Source organism: Pteronotus mesoamericanus, unplaced genomic scaffold (assembly GCF_021234165.1).
Source record: "Pteronotus mesoamericanus isolate MK-2021 breed Mesoamerican mustached bat unplaced genomic scaffold, CSHL_Meso_final contig_591, whole genome shotgun sequence".
NCBI classification, from domain to species: Eukaryota; Metazoa; Chordata; class Mammalia; order Chiroptera; family Mormoopidae; genus Pteronotus; species Pteronotus mesoamericanus.
This window is the reverse complement of record NW_026555208.1, coordinates 1,495,404-1,517,260: the sequence shown is the minus strand read 5'-3', so window position 1 is coordinate 1,517,260 and position 21,857 is coordinate 1,495,404. Positions and strand designations below refer to the sequence as shown.

The following is a 21,857-nucleotide window of genomic DNA, read 5'->3' as shown; positions in this document are numbered from 1 at the left end:
ACTATAGTAGAGCATTAAATTTGGGATGTACGTTGGAGAGAAAAACAAAATGTGAAGAATCTGGTCAGTTCTGTGTTTGGGAGCTTTTTAAACACTTTATAATTTTTTACTCCAGGGTTTTCTGCTGAGGATTAAGTTGGAGGATTGAAGCTGTGTGACTCCATGATCTGAAAAAATGACACAAATGAAACTGGAGTCTTGAACTGAATGAAAGAATTGGCCAGAAACCATGAAGACTGCCCATCACAACACCACCCAGTTCCATCCTTCATCCTTTGTCCTTTTGGGGAATCTGGGCCTGGAAAATTTTCGTATCTGGATTGGTTTTCCCTTTTGTGCTGTATATCTGATTGCCCTCCTGGGGAACATCATAATCCTGTTTATAATTCAGGCTGAACCTAGTCTCCATCAACCCATGTTTTACTTCTTGCCCATGTTGGCCTGCACTGACCTAAGCCTGTCCACTGCCACTATTCCCAAGATGCTGGGAATCTTCTGGTTCAATTTAAGGGAAATTCTTTTTGGTACCTGTCTTACGCAGATGTTTATGATTCATCTGTGCACTGGCCTAGAGTCTGGAGTACTAACAGTAATGGCCATAGACCGCTACATTGCTATATGCAATCCCCTGAGATATACCATGATCCTCACCAACAAGGTGGTAGCCATTCTAGGTATTGTCATGACAGTGAGATCTTTAGTATTTGTCATCCCTTTTGTGTTTCTCATCTTGCTGTTGTCATTCTGTGGTGCCCGAATTATTCCCCACACTTACTGTGAACACATGGGCATTGCCCGTCTTTCCTGTGCCAGTATCAGGGCCAACAATTTGTTTGGGATGGTTGCCTTTTCTGTGGGATTCGTTGACCTTATTATAATTGGTTTCTCCTATGTGAAGATACTCTACACAGTGTTCCGTTTACCATCATGGGATGCCCGACTCGAGGCTCTCAACACTTGTGGCTCCCATGTCTGTGTCATGCTCATCTTCTACATCCCAGCATTTTTTTACTTTCTGACCCACCGCTTTGGTCATAGCATCCCTGGCTATATTCATATATTTCTGGCCAATTTGTACATGGTTGTTCCACCTGCACTCAATCCTGTTATCTACAGGGTCAGGACAAAGCAGATACGTGAGCAAGTCCTACGGATTCTTAACCCTAAAGGTATTTGATCCTCAGCTACCCTAGCCATGATGATATGTATGGTATTAGGATATATATATACACACACACACATATGTATATATCATATATGTGTGTGTTTGTATTTGGATTCAGCTAGAAGGAGAAACCAAGGCCCAGTGCAATGCTTGTATTCTAAACACTCAAGTACTATTGCATTAAACCTGTCATTAGCCCTAGTGACTTCCTGAACCAACTTGAAAAAGGTTAATGAGAGACATCAATTATCTTCTTGCCCTCATCGTATGTCCATTGTCACTGCCTCATTATACAGCTGTGTTGTGTATGTGTGATTCAACCTTGGTTATCACAACTGACTAAACTTGTCAAAGGTTGCCACAGGTTGGCTTGCTTTAACAGGATTAGCTACATTTGTCAATTTCTTTAAGACCATTTGAAGTTTGAAGACTAAAGGAATTAATGAGTTCACTAATGAAGCTAAAAGTTCAATAGAGCCAGAAGCTTTGTCATGTGTAAGTGATGTTTTGCGTTATTTATGTACAAAAAATGTTCCATTGAGGGGATTAAAGAGTTTCTGTGAAACTTTCTAAAAGAAAGAAACTAAAAAGGTAACATCATTTCATTAGTGAGCATGTCTTACCTTACTATTATTCTCTTAAGTCTTGCCTCTCATGCTCCTGGAGTATTCTCTAGTGATCCACATACCTGAATAGCCATAGAGGTAGATTTTGAATCAAAAGAGACCCCAACAATATCTCAGATATCTTTCCAGCATATATGGCAGAGATTTTATGTAATGTAACCTGCTTCTGGCACCATTATTAAAATCGCCATTCAATCAAATCAGGAGAGAATTGTGGTAGTAGACAGATCCAAGTGATAATGAAAATGATTAGAAAGATAGTGCCATAACTTCTGTCCATCCTTGTTTGAATACTGTTTCTTAAGCCTTTTACCCCTGACACTTCAGCCCTGCTGCAACCACAAGTCTAGCATGCCTCTACAGACAGAGGGCATGCCAAGGCACATTCCCAGGTGTTGGCAGTAGAAATATGTTGGTGTGTAATCAAAGTGCAGAAAGCTAAAGAAAACACCAGCAAAATGAAAAGGGAACCAATTGTATGGGAAAACATATTTGTAAATGATACCTCAGACAAGGGTATGATCTCCAAAATACGTAAAGAATTTACATGACTCCACTCCAGGAAAACAAACAACCCAATTAAAAAATGGGCAAAAGACCTGAACAGACACTTCTCCAAGGAGGACATACAGAGGTCTCAGAGACATATAAAAGGATGCTCATCATCACTAGCCATCAGAGAGATGCAAATTAAAACCACAATGAGATACCTCTTCACACTGGTCAGAATAGCTATCATAAACATTACAACAAACAACAAGGACTAGAGAGGTTGTAGTGAAAAGGGAACCCTAGACCCTAGTGCACTGTTGGTGGGAATGCAGACTGGTGCAGCCACTGTGGAAAACAGTATGGAATTTCCTCAGAAAGCTGAAAATGGAACTGCCTTTTGACCCAGAAATTCCACTGCTGGGATTATATCTTAAGAATTTGGAAACACCAATTCAGAGGAACTTATGCACCCCAATGTTCATAGCAGCACAATTTACAATAGTCAAGTGCTGGAAGCAATGTTAAGTGCCCATTAGTAAATGAGTGGATAAAAAATGGTACATTCACACAATGGAATATTATGCAGCAAAAAGAAAGGAGCTACTACCCTTCATGACAGCATGGATGGAACTGGAGAACATTATGCTAAGTGAAATAAACCAGGCAGTAAAAGACAAGTACTATACAATCTCACCTATAAGTGGAACCTAATATACAAAATAAACAAGTAAGCAAAATGTAACCAGAGACATTGAAATAAAGAACAAACTGACAGTAACCAGAGTAGGGAGAGGGATAATGGGGGCAAATAGGGGAAGGGCTGTCAAGGAACCTGTATAAAGGACCCACGGACAAAGCCGAAGAGGATGGGTGGGGCGAGGGGAAATGGTGGGAGGAAAATGGAGCCAGCTGTACTTGAACAACAATAAAAAAATCCCCCCAAACCCCAAAGTGCAGAAGAGACAGGAACAGGGCACTGATCACTTCTGCTACAGCTCATCCCTGTACAGGTCAGATCTTTTCATTCTCTATGTTTGTTAGTTCTGCCCTGCCACTAGTTCTTCAAGATGTGGCCTGTCATAGTGTCTAAGGAAAGATTTAAGATAGATACTTCCTGCCACTACAGGTCCAGAGATTATAATAATGTTCTTTTCCTCCCTCCTTTATTGTCCATTCTAGATTCCGCTCACAGACAATCAGCGCTTTTAGAAATCACTGCTTCTAGTTGCCTCCTCTTCCCTTAACCGTTAAGGACTGCTTGTACCAAATGCCAGATAAGAATTTATGTGCTTTCCCCTCAGACTTCTTTGTTTCTGATGTTCAAGTCTTGCTAATTCTCTTTGTACCGAGTTAATGGCCTGATATGCTCAAAGCTCTTTCTCCATCTTTGTGTTTTTCCCATGATTAAGGCTATAATGTAGAAATTGCATTTTTTAGCTTTTGCACAGTGACTGATTCATTCATTACCAAGACTGAGCTTTTTCCTCCCCTTTTATTTGGTCATAGGAAACCTCCCTGAGGTATAGATGGGAGGAGAAGAAATGGTTTTCCTGCAAATGAAGTAGTCAAAATGAGGTCTGGGACAATTAGGTAACTCTAAGCAACTCCCCAAATACCAGTCTCTTGATAGAATGGGTTGCTGCTATGCCTGTACAACTTTATTGATTCTGGCTTCAGACAATTTGAGCTGTGTTTTGAATGGTGGCTAGTTCTCTGCTGCATTCTTTGCTGTAGACTCTATGGGTTTATTTTGGGGCTCATATTATGATTTTCCAGAGGCTCCCCCCAGTTTCTTTATCTACCATTAATACCAGCAGCACCACTGTATTTCCTATACCCTATAGTCTGAGCCCCAGTTCAGTCTGCTTGAACCTCAGCCTAAACCTGCTACAGAATTCTCCCTTGCACTTGGACCCCCTTAAAAACTGTTAGCTTTCAATGTTACCAGATAAATAAATCATGTATTAGATCAGAATTCTCAAGTGTGTTATATGTTATCTCTAAAATTCAGAGCGGTTTCACTGTTAGTGGTAGGAGGTGCAACTTACAATAATTTGTCCCTGAACATGAAGGTGATGTCTGAACATGCTCCCTACCATTGGAAACATAAAAACATCCCTAATGTGTCAAGATCCTGAATCTTTGTGGTATTTATCTTCCACCTTGTCATGTGCATGTGTCTTAACAGAGAATCCAGGATACTTGACATTTTCTGCTTAATTACTCTGATTCATATGATGGCATCCATGTACCGGATCAGTGTGATAGGAAGTGTCAAAATGATCCAGTCTGTTTTGGAGTGTATGGTGACAAAGAGCAAAAAAATAAATGTAGCCAATGAAAAGTCCTTGTATGTGCACTGCTGTCTACCCTAGTTGACTGAAAACTGTTTTCTTGACAGGGATTAACAGAAAAGTACACATTAGCAAGAACAATGTTCACATAGTAATTGCTAGACACCTTGTTTGTTTTAGTAACGATGTCCCATCTGCTACAGCAGCTGTTATTAGGGCTACAATATTTTTGATTTAATAAATGAATGTGTAACCAAAAACAATAAAATAGAGCCCAGTGTATTGTTTAAAAATTGGGACAGACATTAAAATTATTTAGGACTGCCACACAGCAAAAGGCATGTATTATATATTCAGCAATTAGACATAAACAATCATTTTGGATTCTTATATTAAAAGCATTACAAGAATAGGATTTCTTGAAAACATTTCACTCAAGTAGTACTGTTGGTCATAGACATCAAAAAATTAGGGAGCTGATCTGTTTTATTGTAACTATAAACTGTCAGTGTAAAAGTATACATAGTTTGTTTAATGTACATTTTTCATCAATACATTTCTGGAAAATCAGAACTCGATACCCATTGACATTTTGCTTAAACCCTCTTTCCCTAGACCTTTGCTTTTATATAATTAATTAATAATAACTAGTACTTTTATTTCCTAACTATCACATTCTACCCGTTCATTTGGCACAGGGTGATTAACTCTGAGACTGTCTCTATGCCTTCAGGGCCAGTACTGACTTCTTAGGGGTCACAGAATGGGAAAAGCTGAGAGGAAAGATTCTTCCCTGAGGGATAAGAACATGCTTGGCTCTTGAGCCTCTGGCCCCTCCATGGCTGGCAAGGGAGTCTTTCCCCAAGGCAGCTGAAGCTCAACCATAAACTATTTTTTTTTTCTGAAAGCCAGGGTGTACTATTAAGACAGAGCACAAGGAGCCCTTCCTGAAAGATATCTGTCTCCATCCAGTAAGTTTGGCTCCACCAGAATAGGAAGGCACTGAGCTACTGCTATAATATTGCACACCTGACTGGAACAGGGATTGTTGTGGAACTAAAGCTGGGCTCGCAACTGGAAAAGCTGTAGGGTTGAATTTGAGGCTAGGAGATTGAAGGGAAAGTGAGGGAGAGAGATAGCATAGGGCCGGATGGAGCCCAGACTTCTATGTGATCTGGGAGAGGTTAGGTCCAGATGGAGGTTCAAGGATCTGCAGCAGCGGTATCTTTGAGAGACTTCTTGAAGAGCCTTTGTGCAACTGTTATGGGAACATGAGGGAGAATGCAGATTTGGAAGGAAAAGAGAATTCCCAGTCATACTCCCTTGATTCTCATCATTACTTAGAAATCTTCATTAGTCTGCCTTTTACTACTTTTCTTATTTCCTAAAAGTATCTGCTCCTTTTTCTGGTTTTTTCCTTTACTTCCCTTGTGTTCCTTGTCCTCTCCATTTACACTTAAGCTCTCCTGTTTTGATTTAAGTTTTCCCTTTTTCCATCTTCTCTCCACCATCTATTTTCTGGGCATGTATATTTCTCTCCACTTTTTCCATGGGCTTTCCCAGTCTATCATCCACCTATTAGGCCTAGATTCACTTCACTATGCACAGCTTCCTGCCGACAGAGATCTTCAGGGGACGCAAGCTTAGGGCACTGATTTCTACTCGCACTCACGACATTCCCTGCTCCCTTCATCATTTACCATTCCTTACCCTTCTCTTACCTCGCATTGAACATAGAGCTGGATAAAGAAACAACAATTGAGACAAGAGGGCAGAATGATATAAATACAGGGAGTTAGGAGGAGAACCATGAAGGTACTGTGAGAGTAAAAGTACTCTTCAAAAAGAGGTCAAGAGTCCTATGGCTATTGTGCAATTCTTATCCTGAAATTCGGTACCAGTGCCTTTGCACACATGGATTCTTCTGATTGTAATAGTCATTACAATTGATCTTTATGCTCCTCTTTTTGTCTTTGATGTCTGAAGTTTGACCATGAAATTAAGGTTTACACACTTATCTATATCTAAGTGTGTATTTATTTTTATTTATCTAACTGAGATTCATTCGATTTCTTAATTCAGTTATTGATGTATTTTATCTTTTCTGAAAAGTTCATAAGTTTCCATCCCATTCTGTCTGCCCTTCAATCTGGAACTCTGACCATATGTAAGTTAGACATTTGCACTCTCGCCTCTATTTCTGTTATACTTTCTTCATTATTTTCCATTTTAAAAATTTCTCTCCACCTTCATTCTGAGTAAATTCTTCTGACCTCTCTCTGACAGTTGATTGACTTTCTCTCTAGCAATCTCTAAATGGTTTTTAAATTCGATTGAGTTCTTATTGTTGTATTTCTCAAATATATTGGTTTTTTTCAAATCTGGTTTGTTACTTTTTATAGCTTCTAGTGCCTTGAGCAAAATATTAATTCTTGACTTCAGCAAAACAAAAATAGAGTGGCTATGTCTAATTAGAACCCAATGTCCTTGCTCTTAACTACAAGTTTACATTTTCTGTGTATCAACTGGAGCTTCATTCTCAAAATTTTTCCAGTTCTATCTTTTATTTTACTTTCTTGTGGCTAATATACTATTATACTTATTTATTAAAATTTTAATTTTAATTATTATATTTTTAAGAGACGTGGCTACTGCTTCTTTTAAGTATGCTTATCTGTTGCATATATTTTCAAGTTTATTTTTTCCTTTTTAAAACCAGTAAGGAAGTTTGCTTAATATTCTTTATTAATAACATCAATATCTCAAGTTTTTGTAGGCTGAATTCTGTTATCATTTTTGTGGGCTTTTACTCATGATTTTTTTTTTTTTTTTTACTCAAAGTAACCCTATTTCTTTGGAAGTGTATGTGTTGAAGTTCTCTGAGGACTGAGATAAAAGTTGGTTCCTCAAAAAAGGGTTGGGGCCTACTTTTTTCAACTGTGTTTCATCTTATATTTTCTGGAGACACTGTAACTTAGGATAACTTTACATTCCTCTTTGATAAAATAAAAATAAAAACAACAAAAAATAAATATGGAAAAGGATTTTCATGTAATATACAAAAATTTAGAAATTGTGTCAATTTTTGACAAGGCAATTAAACAGGGAAAAAGTAGTCTTTTTAACAAATTGTACTGGGACTACTGGACAACCACATGTAAAGGAATAAAAATAGATTCCTATCATTTGTTATGGATCATAGGTATAAATGGTAACAGCCAAATTAATACAATTCTTAGAAAAAATAGAAGTAAATCTTTGTGACCTTGACTGAGAAAATAAAATTTGTCTGTGAGCCAAACAGTTGATGTGAACTCAGGTTGCAAGGTCACATGAGAACCAGATTGTGGTTCAGGTTTTACAGGGAAAATTTTACTCCTATATAACAAATTTTGAGGCAGTATGTTTTCTTTGAAGTCAGGTGGGGATGAAGGATGAAGATGAAAAAGTAGGTTTATTTCTAACACCTTCATTCAAGATGTAGTGCAATAAAGTCCTATCAATGTGGAAGATCACTTAATAGATTTGCTACCTGCATAAGCCTAGACTTTATTTTCTGTCCCTGAGCTCTAGTAAGCAATAAAAACTGGTGCTTAAGTTCATATAATGTCACAAATGCACTCAGGTTGAAAAACATCAATGTTTGATTTTAATGTCTGGATTTCATTCAATCCCTAGCTTGATAATTCTTTTCTTTTAGCCTGTTTGTGGATGCATTCAAGGCATTCAGATATACATAAAGATATAGCTATAAGTAAGGCTATTGGTACCTACAGAAACATAGATTAACCATAGATATGATTGTTATTCATTTTCATCAGGAGATTTGCTCTGTGTACCCAATCCATCATGCCTCTGGATGCTTTTTATCTTTTATTCCTCAAAAACTTAGTTGCAGATGCCATAGTTTTAAAAACATATATCTATATATTTGAAACTGAGTTGAAACTGAAATGTTCTCTTTGATTTTACATGCTTCATTAAAATAACATTTGATGCTTACATGATTTGAACCCATTAAATATTAACCAAGCAAATACTAAAAAGATACATTCACACAGGAGAAAAATATAAGATAAAACACAGATTAAAGAAAAACAGGAAAACATTATTTTACATATTCAACAAATGTTTTTTAGCCACTCCTTGTGTGTTAAAAAATATGGTAGGCACAAGGGATGTGAAGGAGATGAGATAGGTTATGCCCTTTTCCTCATGGATCTTACAAGCTAAGCATGTAGTCATCAAAGTCTGTGGTAGAACTAACTCCTTCTTTCTTCTTCAGCTACTCAAAGACTTCTACCTCACTAAAGACACTGCCAATGCTGCCTGATGGCAACAGCTCCTACTCTGCTGAAGTTTCTGAGTTCCTCCTGAATTGTTTTGTCAAGTCGCCCAGCTGGCAGTTCTGGCTGTCCCTGCCCCTCAGCCTCCTTTTCCTCCTGGCCATGGGGGCCAATGGTATTCTCCTCATCACCATCTGGCTGGAGGCCTCTCTGCATGAGCCCTTGTACTACCTGCTCACCCTCCTCTCCCTGCTGGACATTGTGCTCTGCCTCACCGTCATCCCCAAGGTCCTGTTTATCTTCTGGTTTGACCTCAGGCCCATCAGCTTCTATGCCTGCTTCCTTCAGATGTACATCATGAATTGCTTTTTTGCCATGGAGTCTTGCACATTCATGGTCATGGCCTATGACCGCTATATAGCCATCTGCCACCCACTGAGGTACCCATCCATTATTACTGATCAATTTGTAGCTAAGGCTTCCGTTTTTATTTTGGCCAGGAGTGTCCTTTTTACAGTGCCCATCCCCATTCTCTCAGCACGACTTTATTATTGTGGGAGAAATGTCATCGAGAACTGTATCTGTGCCAATATGTCGGTCTCTGGGCTCTCCTATGATGATGTCACCATCAATCGTATCTACCAATTTGCTGGAGGCTGGACTCTGCTAGGATCTGACCTTATCCTCATCTTCCTCTCCTACACCTTTATACTACGAGCTGTGCTGAGACTCAAGGCAGTGGGTGCTATGACCAAGGCCCTAAGCACATGTGGCTCCCACTTCATCCTTATCCTCTTCTTCAATACCATCCTTCTGGTCTTTGTCCTCACTCATGTGGCTAAGAAGAATGTCTCCCCTGATGTGCCAGTCTTGCTCAACGTCCTTCACCATGTCATCCCCGCAGCCCTCAACCCCATTGTTTATGGAGTGCGAACCCAGGAGATCAAGCAAGGAATCCAGAGGTTACTGAAGGGATGGTAGTAAGGACAACTGGTCTCTGTACTACTAAAAAATGAATGACTTAAAAAATCAGGTAATGGAAAATTGGGTTGAAACTCATAGTTCAGAGATATAAGTTCATGGAAAATGTAATTTTAATTCTTTAACAATTTCTTGACTCTATCATCCTCCTTTAAACTTTAATGCTTCCCCCCACAAAGTCTGTCATTTCTGTAACTTAAATTTTTTTCCAATTTTACAAATCTAAAATGTGAGAACTCAAGAGGATGAACTTTATAATGAAGTAAGTCCCAGTTAACACTGTATTTACCATTTCTTTACGCAGATACAAATGTCCATTCTTGGAATTTATTGTTGTCGTTATTAACCTAGTTTCATAATGCAGTTGTGAAAAGACCACAGTATTTTAAATGTCATCCCTGAATAATGAAAATTTCTAAAGTTTATAAACAAATCTTGTTCACTTTTCTCCAACCAAGCCAATAACTTTTTTCTCTTATTAATTTTAATATCAGAAAAATAGTATGTATGACAAGCAGTAATATGTAAGTAAAAACTACATACAGAATTAAAAATCTAACAAGAAGCTACACAAATCACAATTAGATACCAAACTATCAATGTAGTTTTAAAACTAATTAAACGTAGTCCGGCTGGGGCTGATGTGGCTCAGTTGGTTGGAGTGTCATCAGATAACAGAAAGGTTGCAGGTTTGGTTCACAGTCGGGGCAGATACCCAGTTTGCAGGTTTGATCCCTGGTCTGGGAGCTTATGACCCCGGTCTGGGTGAGTATGGGGAGGCTACTAATCAATGCTCCTCCCTTGGATTGATGTTTCTCTCTCTCTCTTCCTCTTTTTCTTAAGGCAAAGAAAAAAATGTCCTTGTGTGAGGATCAAAAAAAAAAAAAAAGGTAGGAGCATTAGGCAAATTTGGCAAACCCTAGCATGAAATTTTAACAAAAATATCATAAGTTTAATTTATACCAAGTGAGATTTGGAAATGCTTATCAGTAGAGACTACAATTCCTAAATATAAACTCTCCTCATTATGTAATGAATAATTTTGCCTTTGCAGATGATAAAATGTGTTCTTTTTTAAGATTTTTGATAGTGTCAAAAGTATAGTAAAACAAAAACAAACAAAAAATATCCTAGAAAATTATGGACTCTGCTGGCTAAATAATAACAAGCATGTGAAAATCTGAATAATAGTATTTAACTAGTTTGAACTAATGGACCTGTAGAACTCTGCCTCCAGGAAGTTGATCTACATTATTGTCAAATACACACAAACATTTGCAAAAATTGATGTAATGCTAGTTCACAAAGTAACTTCAAGTAACCAAGGCCAAACAGAACACATTTTCTGAATATAGTGCAATTAAATGATAAATCAAGTGAAACAAATAATTAAAAACCAACCTATCTTGACATTTGAAAATAGCTGTTGCAGTCCACATTGATTTCCCTGCCTCCACTCATGGCCTCCTAAAGTCTATTATTCTGGGAACAGGCAGAGTAATCCTTTTCAAATTCAAAACAGATTATGTCATTCCCATGGAAAACCAAAATTTTCTACTGGCTTTCTTACCACCACTAGGCTTAAATTCAAACTCCTTACAAGACTACATGATCTGATCAGCTAACTAACTCTCCAATCTATGTTCCATACCAGGTCCTCCCCACCCCAACCCTATGTTATTTCTATTACAGGGACGTTGATTTCCTTCTTTTTTAAAATGTAAGCTTTATTATATTTTTTCCATTACCATTTAATCCCTTTATATTGCCCTCCCCCTAGCAATCACCACACTGTTGTCCATGTACGTAAGCCCTTTTTCCAAAAGGGCTCAGTTCCTCCATCCCCTACTTCCCTCCTCACCACTAGCTGTCATCTGTTTTCCATTTATGAGTCTGTCTCTATTTTGCTTGTTAGCGTAGCTTGTTTGTTAGATTCCACATATGAGTGAAATCATATGGTATTTGTCTTTGACTGGCTTATTTCATTTAGCATAATGTTCTCCAGGTCCATCCATAGTATTGCAAAGGGTAAAATTTTATTCTTTTATATGGCCAAGTAGAATTCCATTGTGTAAATGTCCCATAGTTGTTTTATCCATTCATCTATTGATGGTCTCTTGGGCTGCTTCCATATCTTGGTGATTATAAATAACACTGCGATGAACATAGGGGTGCTTATGTTCTTTTGGATTAGTGTTTTGAGTTCCTTCAGATATATTCCCAGAATTGGGATCACTGGGTCAAAAGGCAGACCCATTTTTAATATTTTAAGGTATCTCCATACTGCTTTCCACAGTGACTGCACCAGTCTGCATTCCCACCAACAATGCAGAAGGGTTTCCATTTCTCCACATCCTCATCAGCATTTGTTTTTTAATTTATTGATGATAGCCATTCTGACAGGTGTGAGGTTATATCTCATGGTTTTTATCTGCACTTCTCTGATTAGTGATGTTGGGCATCTTTTCATTTGTCTATTGGCCATCTGTATGTCTTCTTTGAAGTGTCTGTTCGGGTCCTTTGTCCATTTTTTTAATTGTGTGGTTTGTTTTCTTGGTGTTGAGTTTTGTAAATGCTTTATAAATTTTCGATATTAACCCCTTATCAGTTGTATCGGCAAATATATTCTCGCATACTGAGTTGTCTTTTTATTTTGTTGATGATTTCCTTTGCTACACAAAAACACTTTAGTGTGACAAAGTCCCATTTGTTTATTTTTTTCTTTTGTTTCTCTTGCCTGGGGAGATATAGGCAATACAAAATTTCTATGAACAATGTTCAGGATTTTGCTGCCTGTTTTCTTCTAGGATTTTTATGGTTTCAGGTCTGACATTTAAGTCTTTGATCCCTTTTAAATTTATTCCTGTGTGTGGTGTAAAAAGGTGGTGTAGTTTAATTTTATTGCATGTATCTGTCCAATTTTCACAACACCATCTATTGAACAAACTGTCTTTAGCCCATTGTGTGTGCTTGCTTCTTCTGTCATATATTAATAGAATATAAAGGTGTGGGTTTATTCCTTTCCTTTTTCTATTCTGTTCCTTTTATTTATGTGTCTGTTTTTATGCCAGTATCATGCTGTTTTGATTACTATGGCCTTGTAGTATAGATTGATATTAGGCAGTATAATTCCTCCAACGTTGTTCTTCTTTCTGAGTGAGGATCACTGTTTCTATGTGGGGCCTTTTGTGGTTCCATATAAATTTGTGAAATATTTGTTCCAGTTCTGTGGAATATGTCATTGGAATCTTGATAAGAATTTCATTGAATCTATAGATTGTTTTGGGCAGTGTGGACATTTTAATAATGTTAGTTCATCCTATCCATGAACATGGTATGTGCTTCCTCTTACTTGTATCTTTTTTCAATTTCTTTTTTCAACATCTTATAATTTTCTAAGTACAGATCTTTTACATCCTTGGTTAGACTTATTCCTTGGTATTTTGTTCTTTTTGAAGTAATTGTGAATAGGATTGTTTTCTTAATTTCTCTTTCTGTGAGTTCATTTTTGGCATATAAAAATGCAACTGATTTCTGAATATTAATTTTGTATTCTGCTACTTTGCTGAATTAATTTGTCAGTTCTAGTAGTTTCTTGGTAGAATCTTTGGGATTCTCTATGTTCAGTAAGTATCACATCATCTGTAAATAAAGACAGTTTTACTTCCTCTTTTCCAATTTGGATGCCTTTTATTTCTTCTTGTCTGATTGTTGTGGCTAGGACTTCCAGTAGTATGTTGAAAAGAGGTGAAAGCTGACATCCCTGTTTTTTTCCTGATCTTAAGGGAAACACTTGTAGTTTTTGCCCTTAGAGTATGATGCTGGCATTGGGTTTGTCATATATGGCCTTTATTATATTTAGATTTGTTCCCTCTATTTTCACTTTTCTGAGAGGTTTTATCAAAATGGGTGCTGGATTTTAACAGAAGCTTTTTATCCACCTATTGATATCACATGGTTTTTATCCTTCATTTTGTTTATGTACTGAATCACTTTTATTGATTTGTGAAAGTTGTGCCATCCTTACATTCCTGGAATAAATCCCATTTGATCATGGTGTATGATCTTTTTGATGCATTGCTATGTTCGGTTTGCTAATATCTGTTAAGGATTTTAGCATCTATGTTCATCAGTGATATTGGCCCATAATTTTTTTTCTTTGTAGTGTCTTTTTCTGGTTTTAGAATCAGGATAATGCTGGCCTTGTAGAATGAGTTAGGGAGACTTCCTTCCTCTTGAATGTTATGAAATAGTTTGAGAAGGAGAGGTGTTAGCTTTTCTCAGCATGTTTGGTAAAATTCACCTGTGAAGCCATTGGTCCAAGGCTTTTGTTTGGTGGGAATTTTTGATTACTGCTTCAATTTAATTAGGTGTAACCTATCTACCAAATTCTCTGATTGTTCCTGATTTATTTTGGGAAGACTATGTTTCTAGGAATTTATCCATTTCATCAAGGTTGTCCAGTTTTTTTGGCATATAAATGTTCATAATATTTTCTTCAGTCCTTTGTATTTCTTTGGTATCATTTTTATTTCTCCTCTTTCATTTCTGATTTTCTTTATTTGGGTCCTTTATCTTTTTTTTTTTTTTTATGAATCTGGTTAAAGCTTTGCCAATCTTAGTTATCTTTCAAAGAACCAGCTCTCAGATTCATTGATCTTTTGTACTGTTTTTTTTTAAAGACTATTTCATCTATTTCTGCTCTGATCTTAATTATTTCCTGCCTTCTACTCACATTAGGCTTTGTTTGTAGTTCCTTTTCAAGTTCCTTTAAGTATGAAGTTAGTGGGGTTTTTTTTTGTTTTTTGTTTTTTTGCTTTTCTTGTGTTTCTGAGATAGGCCTGTAATGCTATGACTTTCTCTCTTAGGATTTACCTTGGTGTTCCACAGATTTTGGTTTGTTGTGTCCTCATTTTCATTTGTTTCAAGGTATCTCTTTTGATTACTTCCTTGATCTTGTTGTTAGCCCATTCATTGTTTAATAACATGTTATTTAGCTTCCACGTCTGTGTGTTTTTCTGTGTTATTCTTGTGATTGATACCCAGTTTCATAGCACTGTGGTCAGAGAGGATGCTTGATATGATTTCAGTCTTCTTAAATTTATGGAGACTTGTTTTGTGTCCTGGCATGTGGTCTATCCTAGAAAACATCCCATGTGCACTTGGAAGATATGTATATTCTGCTGCTTTGGGGTGAAATGCTCTGAAGATATCAATTAAATCCATTTGTCTGTGTGTTGTTTAAGGCCTCTGTCTCCTTGTTGATTTTCTTCCCAGAAGATCTATCCATTGAAGTAAATAGGTGTTGGGGACCACTTTGTGTGATATCAGGAACTGTAGTCCTGCACAAACCAGGCACTGAGAAGGGTCTGTAAGTCTCGACTGGAATGCCAGTAATGCTGGGAGGCACATGACCCAATACTAGCACCAAGGGTTCCAGTGGGAAACCTGGCCTAATGAGTGTATTGTATTTACTGAAGCTTGCTTCGCTTTTCACTGCCCTGGTAAGGAAAAACTAGATGCCTTACTTTAAGGCAGAAGAGAAAATTCCTGAGCCCCTGAGCCATGCCTAATGACCATCTGACATCAATGTGTGTAGTAGACCCTAACTTAAGGCTGATCTCTGCACTCTATTGTTATCTGTAGACAATATCTGTTTTCCATTAACTGTAGCCCTCTGACACTGATTAATGAGCTATGCATGTAGGCTATATATACCTGCACAAATTTCAATAAAAGCCACTTGAGAGATGAGCTCGGGACATTCTCTACTAGAGAGGATCATCACCCCCTTTTCCTGACAGACAAATCGTTTCTGGTACAACTTATTTCTTCATCCATGGCAGCTGGGAGGACTCTGTGGGATGGGGCCTCCCTCAGATGAGGTGTTTAAATCCCCAACTATGACTGCATTTCTGTCAGTCTCTCCTTTTATGTCCATTAAGATTTGCTTCACATATGTAGGTGCTCCTATCTTGGGTGCATAAGTGTTTACTAGGGCTATATCCTCTTGTTGGATTGTTCCCTTTATCATTATGTAGTATCTTTCTTTGTCTCTTACTACAGTCTTGGTTTTAAAGTCTATTTTGTCAAGTATAAGTACTGCTACCTCAGCTTTTTCTTTCTTTTCCATTCACCTAATATCTTTCCATCCCTTTACTTTTAGTCTATGTGTATCTTTGATCTGAGATAGGTCTGTTGGAAGCAGCATATATATGGGTCTTTTTTTATTATCCATTCAAGTACCCTTTTTCTATTTGTTGGAGAATTTAAGTCATTTAAATTTAAGGTCATTATTGATAGATACATATGTAGTGCCATTTTATTGTTAGACTTTTTTCCTCTAGGTTTTTTCCTTTTCTTCTTCTCCTCCTTCTTCTTTTCCTGCAAATCCTTTAACATTTGTTGCAGTATTGATTTAGTGTTAACAAACTCCTTTAGCTTTTTCTTGTCCAGGAAGCTCCTTATTTCTCCTTTGTTTTTAAAAGAAAATCTTGCTGGGTAAAGCAGCCTTGGTTTGTAGGTCTTGTTTTTCACCATCTTGAATATTTCATACGATTCACTTCTTGCTGGAAATATTTCTGATGAGTAATCAGATGGCAGTCTAATTGGTGCTCCTTGTAGGTAACTATCTGCTTTTCTTTTGTGGCTGTTAGGATTTTCTCCTTACCTTTAAGCCTTATCATTTTGATTATGATGTGTTGCAGTGTAGACCTCTTTGACTCCAACTTGTGTGGGACTCTGTGAGCTTCCTGGACTTGTGTGATTTTTTCCTTCATGAGATTAAGGAAGTTTTCAGTTACTATTTATTCAAATAGGTTCCCAATATTTTGTTCACTCTCTTCTTCTGGTATTCCCATGATGCAGATATAGTTATGCTTCATGTTGTCCAAGATGTTTCCTAAACTCCTCATTTTTAAAAATTCTTTTTTCTTTTTACTGCTCTGCCTGATTGTGTTTTTGTACCTTGTTTTCCAAAACATTGATTTGATCTTCAGCTTCTTCTAATCTACTATTTATTCCTTCAGTGTATTATCTATTTCAGATATTGCATTCTTTATTTTTGACTGATCCTTTTTTATGGTTTCTATGTCCTTTGTCATGCTGTTGAGTATCATTATAATCATTACTCTAAACTCCCTAGCTGATAAATTGCTTACTTCCATTTCATCTGGTTGTTCTGGAATATTCTCTTGCTCTTTCATTTGAGGTCTATTTCTTTGTCTTCCCATTTTGGCTGTGCTTTGAATTTCCTGCCTGAGGTTATAAACTCATCAGCCACTGAACAGATCAGCTGTTAATCTAATTAATCTGTAATCAGCAGTCTGGCTTAAGCAACACATGGTGTGGCACAGTAATTCCTGTTGGCGAGATTCTTGCTTCCTCTGAGGCTGATGCCACTTGGGAAGGAGTGTGTGTCTAAGAGAAGTGGCTCCTGCACTTTGGGGAATGACTTAGCATCTGGATCCTGGTGGCTGTTCCCTCAGTTCTCACCCTAGAGCCACTAACTTCAGACTCTTCTCAATTGTCTCTAGTCCACTCTTCTCTCCCTTTGCCTGCACCCTGGTAAGTGGCTGCAAATGAAATTTTGTCATTTGGCCCTTTAAAGTCTTTCTGTGTCTCCAGCCATCTCTCCCTGGCCAACAGAACCACTGCTGCCTTTCATGGCTGGATGTTATCTGGGTTTCTTTCTGGCTCTGGTGCTGTGGACTGGGGAGCGCAGCTTGGGGTTTAGACTCCACACTTCTCAGAGGGAAGCCCCAGCTTCTGAAATATCGCTCTGGCACTTCGTCTGCCGCCCATAGAAGCCTAACCAGCCCTCTCTCATCTCCTCCACACTCCCTACAAGTCACGTTGTGTTGAATTGTTTTCTTTTGTCTCTCCGTGGTTGTAAGGCTCCTCTCTATTTAGTGCTCAATTAGTTATTCTGGATGATTCTCTATAATTGAGTTGTAATTACAGTTTGGTCCTGGGAGAGGGTTAGTGCAACTTCCACTTACTCCTCATCCACCCTGGATCTGTTTTTTTCCTATTTTTAAAATTTTTTCCTTAGGTAAATATTTATTTTATTTTTTAATTAATTAATTAATTTTTATTATTTTAATTAGTTTTTTTTATTGTGCAAGTACAGTTGTCTGTATTTTCCCACCACCACTTTCCCCCTGCCCTCTCCCACCTCCCACCCTCAATCCTCCCCCACTTTGGCTTTGTCCATGGGTCCTTTATACATGTCCTTTGACTGGGCCCTTCACTTCTTTTCCCTGTTACCCCTCTCTTCCCTCCCCTCTGGTCAGTGTCTGTTTGTTTTTTCTTTCAATGTTGCTGGTAGTATTTTTCTTGATTGTTTGTTTTGTTCATTAGATTCCATTTATAGGTGAGATCTATGGTATCTGTCTTTCATCCCCTGTCTTATTTCACTGAGCATAATACTCTCTAGTTTCACCCATGCTGTAGTGAAGGGTAGGAATTTCTTCTTTCTTTCTGCTGCATAGTATTCCATTTTATAAATGTACCATGGTTTTTAATCCACTCATTTATTGATGGGTATTTATATTGTTTCCAATACTTGGCTATTGTAAATTTTGCTGCTATGAACTTGGGGTGCATATGTTCTTTTGAATTGATGTTTTGGGATTCTTAGGGTACAATCCCAGCAGTGGAATAGCTGGGTTAAAAGGCAGTTTGACTTTTAGCTTTATGAGGAAATTCCAAACTGTTTCTCACAGTGGCTATACCAGTCTGCAATCTTACCAGCAGGGTACTAGGGTTCCCTTTTTTCCACAACTTTGCCAGCAATTGTTGTTTGTTGATTTGATTATGATGGCCTTTGTGATGAGTATGAAGTGGTATCTCATTGTGGTTTAACTTGTATTTCTCTAATGGCTAGTGATGCTGAGCATCTTGTCATATGTCTCTTGCTCCTATGTATGTCCTCCTTGGAGAAGTATCTGCTTGGGTCCTTCACCCATTTTTTAATTGTATTGTTTGTCTTTTTGGAGTGGAGTTGTCTGAGTTCTTTATATATTTTGGAAATCAAATCCTTGTCTGAGGTATTATTTGCAAATATATTTTCCCATACAGTTGGTTCCCTTTTCATTTTGCTGATGTTTTCTTTAGCCGTGCAGAAGCTTATTATGTTGATGAAGTCCCATTTGTTTATTCTTTCCTTTATGTCCCTTGCTCTAGGAGACATATTGGTGAAAATATTGCTGCATGGAATACATGAGCTTTTCCTGCCCATGTTCTCCTCTAGGACTTTTATGGTGTTGTGACTTATATTTAAGTCTTTTATCCATCTTGAGTTTATTTTTGTGTATGGTTTAAGTTGGTGGTCATTTCATTTTTTTTTTTGCATGTAGTTGTTCAGATCTCCTGACACCATTTGTTGAAGAGGCTATTTTTACTCCATTTTATGTTTTTGCCCCCTTTGTCAAATATTAATTGGCCATAAAGACATAGGTTTATTTCTGGGCTCTCTATTCTGTTCCATTGATCTATGTGCCTGTTCTTATGCCAGTACCAGACTATTCTGATTACCGAGGCCTTGTAATATAGTTTGATGTCAGGCATTATGATCCCTCCTATTTTTTTTCTTCTTTCTCAAAATTGCTATTGTTATTTGCAGTTGTTTATGGTTCCATATAAATCTGTTACATGTTCTATATCTGTGAAATATTTCATTGATATTTTATTAGGGTGCATTGATCTATAAATTGCTTTGGGTAGTATGGACATTTTGATGATGTTAATTCTTCCAATCCATGAAATGATATATGCTTCCATTTATTTGTGTCTTCCTTAATTTCTTTCTTCAGTGCTGTGTAGTTTTCAGGGTACAGGTCCTTTACTTCTTGGTTAAGTTGATTCCTATGTACTTTATTTTTCTTGTTGCTATGGGAAATGGGTTTTTTCCCCTGATTTCTGATTCTGATATTTCATTGCTGAAATTTCAAAATTTCAAAATGCCTTTGATTTCTCAATATTGACTTTGTATCCTGCTGTTTTGCCAAATTCACCTACTATGTCAGGTAGTTTTTTGGTGGAGTCTATGGTGTTTTCTATGTACACTATCATGTTATCTACAAACAATGATGGTTTTACTTCTTCCTTTCCAATTTGGATGTCTTTTTTTTTCCCCTTGTTTGATCACTATGGCTAGGACTTCCAATAGTATGTTGAATAGAAGTGGTGAAAGTGAACATCTTTGTCTTATTCCTGATCTTAGTGTAAAAGCTTTTAGTTTTTGCCTGTTAAGTATGAGGTTGGCTGTAAGTTTTCCATATATGACCTTTATTATCTTCAGGTTTGCCCACTTTACTCCCCCTTTGCTAAGTGTTTTTATCATAAATGTGTACTGTGCCTTATCACATGCTTTTTCTGCATTTATTGATATGATCATATGATTTTGGTTTTTCCTTTTATTTATAAGATGTATTACATTTACTGACTTGCAAATATTGAACCATTCTTGCATCCCTGGGATGAATCCCACTTGATCATGGTGGATGATCTTTTTAATGTAATTCTGGATGCAGTTTGCCAATATTTTGTTGAGGATTTTAGCGTCTATGTTCATCAGCAACATTGGCACATAGTTTTCTTTCTTTGTTGTGTCTCTTTGTCTGGTTTTGAGATCAGGATGTTGCTGGCCTCATAAGCAGAGTTTGGGAGTCTTCCTTCTTGGATTTTTTTTGAATAGTCTGAGAAGGACTGGGGTTAGCTCTTCCTTAAATGTTTTGTGAAATTCTTCTGTGGAACTGTCCTGTCCAGGGCTTTTGTGTGCCAGGAGATTTTTGATTATTGCTTCAATATCATCAGCTGTTATCAGTCTGTTCAGGCTTTCTGCTTCTACTTCATTCAGTGTTGGAAAGCTATATTTTTCTAGAAATTTGTCCATTTCACCCAAGTTGTCAAGTTTCTTGGCATTAATTGCTCATAGTATTTTCTTACAATCCTTTGTATTTCTGTGTTATCAGTTGTAAATTCTCCTCTTTCATTTCTGATATTATTTATTTGGATCCTCTCCCTTTTTTTCTTGATGAGTCTCATTAAAGGCTTGTCAATTTTGTTTATCTTTTCAAAGAACCAGTTCCAGGATTTATTGATTTTTTGAATTGTTCTCTTAGTCTCTATGTCATTCAGTTTTGCTCTGATCTTGATTTTTTTCTTCCTTCTACTTACCTTGGGATTTCTTTATTGTTGTTTCTCCAGTTCTTGAAGATCTAGGGTTAAGTTGTTTATTTGAAATATTACTATCTTTTTTAGGTAGGCCTGTCTTTCTATGAACTGCCTTCTCAGGACTGCCTCCATTGTGTCCCATAGGCTTTGGACAATTGTGTGTTCATTTTCATTTGTTTCCAGAAACGTTTTGATTTTTTTCTTTGATCTCATTATTGACTCATTCGTTGTTTAACAACATGCTATTCAGTCTCCATGAGTTTGATTGTTTTTGAGTTTTTTCCTTGAGATAGTTTTCTAGTTTCAAGCTCTTGTGGTCTGAGATAATGCTTTTTATGATTTTAATTTTCTTCAATTTGTTGACGCTTGTTTTGTGTCCTATCATGTGGTCTATCTTGGAAACTGTTCCATGTGCATTTGAAAAGAATGTGTATTTTGCTTCTTTGGGATGAAGGATTCTATATGTATAAGTTAAGTCCATTTGATCGAATGCATCATTCAGTTCCACAATATCCTTGTTGATATTTTGTTTGGAAGATCTATCCATCATTGAGAGTGTGGTGTTAAAATCTCCTACTATCAGTGTGCTGCTGTCTATATCTTTCTTGAAGTCCTCTAAGATTTTCCTTATATATGTGGGTGTTCCTATGTTGGGTGCATATAGGTTTACAATGTTTATATGTTCTTGATGGATTCTTCCTTTGAATGGTATGAAGCGTCCTTCTGTGTCTCTCTTTATTGTTTTTGTTTTGAAATCTGTTTTGTCTTTATATAAGTATTGCTACCTCGGCTTTTTTTTCCCTGTCTATTTGTTTGGAATATTTTTTATATCCCT

General features: G+C 37.2%; 2 protein-coding genes across 2 annotated transcripts; both read left to right on the top strand.

The window, feature by feature from the left end:
* Positions 1-229: 229 nt before the first annotated feature.
* On the top strand, positions 230-1,177 carry LOC129076455 (olfactory receptor 52E5-like). Its single transcript, XM_054580619.1, has one exon. It carries the CDS (start codon positions 230-232, stop codon positions 1,175-1,177), a length of 948 nt encoding a protein of 315 aa, XP_054436594.1.
* Positions 1,178-8,899: 7,722 nt separating this feature from the next.
* On the top strand, positions 8,900-9,844 carry LOC129076523 (olfactory receptor 56A3-like). The gene has a single exon (XM_054580683.1). It carries the CDS (start codon positions 8,900-8,902, stop codon positions 9,842-9,844), a length of 945 nt encoding a protein of 314 aa, XP_054436658.1.
* Positions 9,845-21,857: the final 12,013 nt, after the last annotated feature.